General features: G+C 54.8%; 1 protein-coding gene across 1 annotated transcript in view; it reads left to right on the top strand.

The window, feature by feature from the left end:
* The window catches only part of PTSG_08165 (TKL/DICTY4 protein kinase), a 14,660-nt gene that overhangs the window by 1,972 nt on the left and 5,188 nt on the right, over positions 1 to 7,500 (top strand). The window contains exons 4-15 of the mRNA XM_004991132.1: positions 1 to 128; positions 422 to 520; positions 877 to 1,185; positions 1,370 to 1,687; positions 1,977 to 2,608; positions 2,724 to 2,849; positions 3,019 to 3,260; positions 3,492 to 4,920; positions 5,264 to 5,361; positions 6,226 to 6,423; positions 6,689 to 6,894; positions 7,243 to 7,485. The exon at positions 1 to 128 is cut by the window's left edge and continues 115 nt beyond it. Coding sequence (XP_004991189.1) covers positions 1 to 128; positions 422 to 520; positions 877 to 1,185; positions 1,370 to 1,687; positions 1,977 to 2,608; positions 2,724 to 2,849; positions 3,019 to 3,260; positions 3,492 to 4,920; positions 5,264 to 5,361; positions 6,226 to 6,423; positions 6,689 to 6,894; positions 7,243 to 7,485 — 4,028 coding nt within the window. The remainder of the gene's footprint in view (positions 129 to 421; positions 521 to 876; positions 1,186 to 1,369; positions 1,688 to 1,976; positions 2,609 to 2,723; positions 2,850 to 3,018; positions 3,261 to 3,491; positions 4,921 to 5,263; positions 5,362 to 6,225; positions 6,424 to 6,688; positions 6,895 to 7,242; positions 7,486 to 7,500) is intronic.

Here is a 7,500-nt window from a genome sequence, read left to right as displayed (position 1 = left end):
CTTGGGCGCAAGTCAGTGTGCTGTCACAGAACCTCGTGGTTGAGGATGACCTTCGCTTCCCGTATGTCAGCTCAACGCTCGTGTATCCAGACTGGTCACTGATCGCCTTTGACTCTGCAGATGCTGATGTAAGGGCACATGCATTTGCCGTGCGTGTGTGTGCATGTGTGTGTGTGTGCATATGTGGGTGCTTGAACTTGCGCTTGTACTTGTACTTGTACTTGCGGGTGCTTGTACTTGTACTTGTGTGTGTGTGCATTTGTGTTGTTGTGCCCAAAGTCACGTGCAATCCAGCTTCGCAGCACCACGGACATCGTTAATTCGCCAATGCCTCAGCCCAATCAATCACACACCGTGTACACATATCGATATACTCACGTGTAACCATGTCCTTTCAACATCCTGCACCCTCATTCACTAGGACCGAGAAACCATGATGAACTTTGTGTTTAGCACCAACACCACACTGGACATCCACTTCACCACATCCCGCAGCTACGCCACCGTGGGCGACATCTTGGTGCGTACATTCGGTCGTGGTTGTGCACACACGCGCGCACACAGCACGCTTGTATGCACAAACACACACACACGCACACACACACACACACACACACACACACACACACACACACACACACACACACACACACACACACACACGTGCGCGCGCATGAATGTAACATGTTGCGCGCCTGTCGAGCAGCACACCCAATGCGTTGCTGCTGTTGACAAGCCTTCACCTCATCGCTGTGCCCCTTTTTGTGCCGTTCACGCACACACGCGCACGCACACTCACACTCACTCTGCCTCTCTCTCTCTCTCTCTGTACCTGTTTGCGTCTCTCCTTGTCTTTGCTTTGTTTACCAACTGTAGGAAACATACGGGGTGATTGTGCGCGACCTTGATCAGCCGCTGCTGGCACAGTGCCCACGATCGGCATCCCACTTTGTACACCATGGTGACAGCACGGTTTCCGCAACTCCTGATCACGTTCGCCTCAGTGTTAACCGCACAGGCCTCACGGACGAGGAGATAGAGAAACAGCTTGAAACGATTATCAACTGCCCATCTGACACCTATCCATTACATTACCTCATTATCTTCGAGCTGTGCGATGGAATGGACTGCCCCGAGCATTCCCTATGCATCTGTCGTCCCTGTCAACACGCAACACCAGTTCAAGTACGAGCGTTTGCACAAGTGCTATGCGTGTTCTCATGCATGTTGGTGTATTTGGCCATGAGCGTACAAGACGTGTCTACAATTGAAAAGCAAGGTATCCATCAAGCGTTTTCGATGACTAACATGAAACTCCCTGTATCCTCACTGCCACCACCACGACTACCGCCATCGTCATGATAATCAGATCCACCACACAGAGGAGTTCTTCACGCAGCACACGCTGGAGACGAACCACGCGCTCCTGGCCGACATTCTCGGTGTCTCATGTGGGCGTATGCGCACTTGCAGCCAGGACCAGCAACCAAACACACAGTACTTTCTGGTTGAAGATCACCTCTACGACGTGCGCGATAACCAGGATACGGTGTTCTTTCACGTGAACGTCAAGTCCTTGGAAGGTGACGGCTTTTCGTTTTCCACAGAAGGGGTGCCTGTGCCTGGCCACCCGTACCTTGCCACCGTCAACATTTCTGGCCTCCACTTTGGAACGCTCACAGTTGAGGTGCGCACACATTTCGTTTGAGAATCGTGCGTGTTTGTTTTTGTGTGTGTGTGTGTGTGCGTGTGTGTGTATGTGTGTGTATGTGTGTGTGTGTGTGTGCGTGCGTGCATGTGTGTGTGTGTGCGTGTGCGTGCGTGTGCGTGCGTGCGTGTGTGTGTGTGTGAGGGTATGCTCTTGTGTGCCGCTGTGAGAACCATAACGTTTCTCTTGTTTGTGACACTGGCTCATGCAATGCACATGCCGCTGCTCTCTCCCACACCCTCCCTCACCCCCCATACACACATATCAGGTGTTTCTCGCAGACCGCCTGACATCTGAGGAGGAGTGGGAGCCGATTACCGCCAGCCCCTTCCTTGTGGATGTGCTGCCACGTGACTGTCCCAAAGGCGAGGTCCCAACCCAAGACAATATGTGCGTGTGTCCTGCCGGCGCACTTCGCATTGGTGGCAAGTGCATGGACCCAGCAGAGTCGACACCTCTCTTCGTCGCACTGACGGTGTTCGTCATCGGTGTTATCGGGTACATCGTGTTTATCGTTATGCGCAAGCGTGCGGATGCGCTGTGGCAGATCGACAGCGAGGACATTGTTGTGAGCGATCCTCCAGAGGTGCTGGGGATGGGCGCATTTGGTGTAGTGATCAAGGGGGAGCTGAACGGCACCGGCATCGCCATCAAGCGTGTCATGCCCAAACCACCGTCTCGATCAAAGGCGGACAAGGCGACAACATCCCAGACACGTTCCACCAAAAGCTCTCCGCGGAGCGTTTCAAGAGCTGGCGATCGCTTTATGCTGAGCACAACCAATTTCGAACAGCGGGCCGCCAGTCGTGGTGACACTCTCGTGAGCGCCATGAGCACGCACAACAGCACCATGAACACGGCTACCAAGAGCAAACGTGGACGATCCCTGCAGGCAGCGAGGTAACTCCGAGTGGACACATGTTCCTGTTATTTCATGAAGACGCGTCCCTTGATCTCGCACACGCACACACTCTCACCCCTAGCAAACGCACGGATCACGACACCAACGTAACAGGGCCGAGTTCCTTGCGGAAATGAGGCTGTTATCGCGCCTGCGCCATCCGTGCGTCGCCACCATGCTCGGTGCAACTCTGACGAAGTCAGGCGAAGTGCTCCTCGTCATGGAGTACCTCGAGCACGGGTAGGTGTCTGCGTGTACATAAATATACATAGATGTGTGTGCGTGTGTGTGTGTGTGTGTCGCATGCTGCTTGAGAATGCGTGCAAGCAACCTGGCAGAGCCCTTCTCATCGCTCACAAAACGCTGTCACCATCTGTAACTGCTCAAACGCTGCACAATACAACAACAGTTCGCTGTACGACTTTTTGCGCAACGACAAGCTGCCGACGCCAGACATGTTCCTGCTGCCCATTGTCAAGGACATTGTGTCTGGCATGCGCTACATCCACAACCTCAAGCCGCCGGTTGTGCACGGCGACCTGAAGGCAAAGAACGTGCTTGTGGATGGCAACTTCAAGGCCAAGATTGCCGACTTTGGGCTCTCACAGAAGCGTCGCTTTGGCTGTGGCACACCATACTGGATGGCGCCAGGTGTGTGTGTGTGTGTGTGTGGTGTATGCGTGTGTGCATATGTGCATGTACATGCGTGTTTGCACGTGTGTGTGTATGTGTGTGTGTGTGTGTGTGTGTGTTGCACAGCTGCGTCCTTTCCCCTACCTCAACACATACATAACCTTCCAACCACTGCCACTCACAATCACTGCCACTCACAACCACCACCACCACAACCACCCATTGCCACCAATCATTCAAATCATGCAGAGGTGCTGCGCGGAGGAGAGGTGACGCGGGAGGCGGACGTGTACAGCTTCGCCATCACCGTGTACGAGATCTACAGCCGACAGGACCCGTTCCCAGAGGAGAACGTGGCGGAGGTGCTGCAGCAGATTGCCGCACGCCAGGTGCCGGCAAAGCGACCCGACATCCCAGACTCGTGCCCCGTCATGCTGGCTGAGCTTGCGCGGCGGTGCTGGTCCGAGGAGCCCAAGTTCCGGCCAACGTTCGACCAGGTGGACGCGCAGCTGGGCGAGCTCAACATCAGCAAGGTGGGCGCAAGCCTCATCCAGCAGAAGCAGGACGCGCTGAAGAAGGCCACGGTGCTCAACGACGTGTTCCCGCCACACATTGCCAAGATGCTGGAGGAGGGCAAGAAGGTGCACCCGGAGCACAAGGACGACGTGACCATCTTCTTCTCCGACATTGTGGGCTTCACCAACATCAGCGCGCAGCTGACGCCGGCGGCGGTGTCGGACATGCTGGACCGACTGTACTCTGCCTTTGACGAGCTGACGGAGAAGCACGGCGTGTTCAAGGTGGAGACCATTGGCGACGCGTACATGGCGGCAACAAACCTTGTTGAGCCGCAGCACGACCACGCGCTCCGCATTGCGCAGTTTGCGGAGGACGCCATCAAGGCGGCGCAGTCGACGTTCATTGACATGGAGCGGCCGGAGCTCGGGTGCGTGAACATCCGCGTTGGGTTCCACTGCGGCCCTGTTGTGGCCAACGTTGTTGGGCGGCGCAACCCGCGGTACTGCCTGTTTGGGGACACGGTGAACACGGCGTCGCGCATGGAGAGCTCGAGCGAGCGCAACAAGATCCACGTGTCGACGTCTGCGGGGGACCGCGTGCGGAGCCAGGCGCCATGGGTGAAGCTTGAGTCGCGCGGGGTGCAGAACATCAAGGGCAAGGGCGAGATGCTGACATACTGGCTGGTGAGCACGAAGCGGGAGAAGAAGAAGGAGGGCGGGCAGCGGGTGATGATTGCCTCCGAAGAGGCAGAGGTCATCGAGATGCCGAACGAGGACACCAGCGACAACGAGAACGGTGGCGCCGAGGATGAGGGTGATGCAAGCTCGAAAGCGAGTGAGACTTTGCACAACAGCACGGCGGACCATGCTGCTGACACCACCTCCAATGTAGTCAGTGCTAGCCAAGGTGCTTCTGTCGTGCCTGCGCGTGTGTCGGCGTCGGCCCAGCACCGCTCAATACGCTTGAGTGACTCAGGCTTGCCGCCTTCCCACCGTGAGTCCTCAGACAAAGGTTCTTCCTCCTCTTTCGATGGTGACAGTGTTCGTCTGTACGACGCTCACGCTCGCGACAGCATCTCCGTCATGCATGGTGACGTCAGCGGACCTGGGGTGTCCTCGGATGCGAAGCACGCGCGGATTTCTCATGTCTCGTTGAGTGAGTGTACATGGCTTCATGCAGACCCAGCAGACAAGTCTGCGCCACAGGCCCACAACCGACCATCTTCACCTCGTTGTCTTGAGTCCAAGCAAGCCGTTTCACAACAAGAAGACGGCCGTGCGCCTTCCACTGTGTTGCGTGACAATGGCCCAGAAAGCGTTGTTTGAGTACTGCACTGTAACCATGTGAATCGACTGGCAGCTACGTGTGTGTGTGTGTGTGTGTGTGTGTCCCCTTGCGCGCTCACCTATGCTTCAACGCCACCTTTCTTTTTCTTTGTTGCTCCTGTTGTTCATGCCATGTTTGCCCGTTTGTCTTACTGTGGAACGTTGTTGTGCTGTCAGTTTTCATATCGTGCTTCGATCGACTGCACACCCTTGCTCTTTTGTATTCTTCACATGGGATTATATGTGGTTTGTTCCTTGTCGCGCTGTGGTCTTGCGTCCCAGCATGTCCTTCGGTTGTTCAACACACGATGCTTCAATACATACACCAGCATTGTGCCTTCATTGGACAACAGTGTGTGCATTATTTTGTGTGTTTCGTTGAGACGTGTGGGTGGAGAGTTGTAGGCAAGACCATCAAGTTCATTCGACTCGAACTTCGCGAAGATACGTTTCTTTGTGTCGAGTTCGGAACCAGGAAGGATTGCCTGTTCGGAGGAGCATATGCAAACGGAGATCAACCTTCAACAACGCGCTTGAGCGGTTCTGCTTTTCTCTTCGTTGTGTGACTTGACGTGTGTGACATCAGCCGTAGCTCGACCCTTTATCCTTTACCAACCTGCATTCGCGCGGTCCTCAACGACTGAGGCAAGCCATCGCACTGTAACGAACCTACTTACGTGTTCCACTGTCACTTTACAGTCCTCTTTTTCCTCTCTCGGTGACGTCATCGAACCCAAAATCCACCTGCACTGACTGTCACTACGAGCGAAAAAGAAGCACAAACCTACCAAATTGCGGCTTTGTGTCAAGCAAAACAACGCAGTTGACCTGTGATCGAGGTGTGCGTTGCGGTAGAAGCGGCAGGAGATAGACGAGAACCTCAGCTCACACGTCATTTCATCAGAGTCCAAAGCGGTTTCACGCACGCGAGCCGTACCACATCAGGCCATGATCTTGTTGGGAGTGTTGCTGCTTGCGGTGACACCCACGGTGAATGCTTACCGCATTGGGTGTGCAGCGACCCCTGTTCAACCGCGTAAGTTCTTGTTTTCTGCAACCTTCTTGCCTTGAAGCGTTCCTGCGCGTATTGGCATAGATATTGTGTTCATGTGTGTTTGGCGCCAACTGAACATTTGCAGGCATATGCAATGCCTTGGAGGACATCTTTGAGCGGTACGCACCATGGGACGTCACGTTCCAGTACATGACGGAAGTGGACATCCTCGACAATGCCGCCAGCCTGGACTTTGCCCTTGTCGACCCAAAGACCGTCTCCTGCCTTGACGTGGAGCACGCTGTTGCTCCGTTGGCCACCCTGGGTCTTCCAAACATCTTCGGTACGTATATGTCACAAGGCGTGTGTGTATTGTGTGAGTGTGTGTGTGTGTCTTGTGTGTGTGTGTGTGTTCTTTGTGTGTGTGTGTGTGTGTGTGTATGTGCATGTGTTCTTTGTGTATTTGTGTGTGTGTGTGTGTGTGCTGTGCATGCATGTGCTTCGCCCAGCGAGCCTACCGCTACAACATGTGCCTTGCTTCCTCGTCCCACCATGTTCGCCAACCATTATTGACTCGCTTGGTCGTTTTCACAATGTTGTGCACGCAGTGGAGACGCGCAAGGACCACAACGACTACCTGTACCAGACTGGTGGCGTCATCTTTGCGCTGGCCAGCTCCGAGCTGAGGGTGCTCACAGATGTGAAGGACAAGATTGTCGCTGCCACCACGACCACGGACTTTGCAAGCACACTGGCCCCTTTTGCAGAGTACAAAACCGAGACGGGCAACGAGCTTGTCATGGACGCAGCAATGGTACGATTGTTGTGTGTGTGTGTGTGTGTGTGTATGTGCGTGTGAGTGAGTGGGTGTGCGTCTGCGTCGATGTGTGCGTGTGTGTGTGCGTGTGTGTGTGTATGTGCGTGTTTGTGTCTGCGTTGATGTGTGTGTGTGTGTGTGTGTGAGTGTTGATGTGTGTGTGTGTGTGTGTGTGTGTGTGGTGAACAAGGTGTGGTTGTACATTGTGGTCAAGCATATCATCACTTCTTGCACCATCCCTTGCGTCACCCAACCTGTCCAAGCAGCTGGGTGTCCACACACACATATGCTCACACACATATATGCTCACGCACACATTGCATTGTGTGTGCGGCCTTTTCACAGGTGCAGTATCTGGGGTCGCCACAGCGCGTGCTTGAAGCGGTGCTTGCTGGTGTTGCACACGTGGGCATGGTGCAGACGGGGTTCCTTGAGCGTGCAGTGGCACGTGGGGACCTGGCTTGGGCGCAAGTCAGTGTGCTGTCACAGAACCTCGTGGTTGAGGATGACCTTCGCTTCCCGTATGTCAGCTCAACGCTCGTGTATCCAGACTGGTCACTGATCGCCTTTGACTCTGCAGATGCTGATGTAAGGGCACATGCA

The sequence above is a fragment of the Salpingoeca rosetta genome (genome assembly GCF_000188695.1).
Source record: "Salpingoeca rosetta unplaced genomic scaffold supercont1.21, whole genome shotgun sequence".
NCBI lineage: Eukaryota > Choanoflagellata > Craspedida > Salpingoecidae > Salpingoeca > Salpingoeca rosetta.
This window is presented reverse-complemented; position numbering and strand designations above follow the sequence as displayed.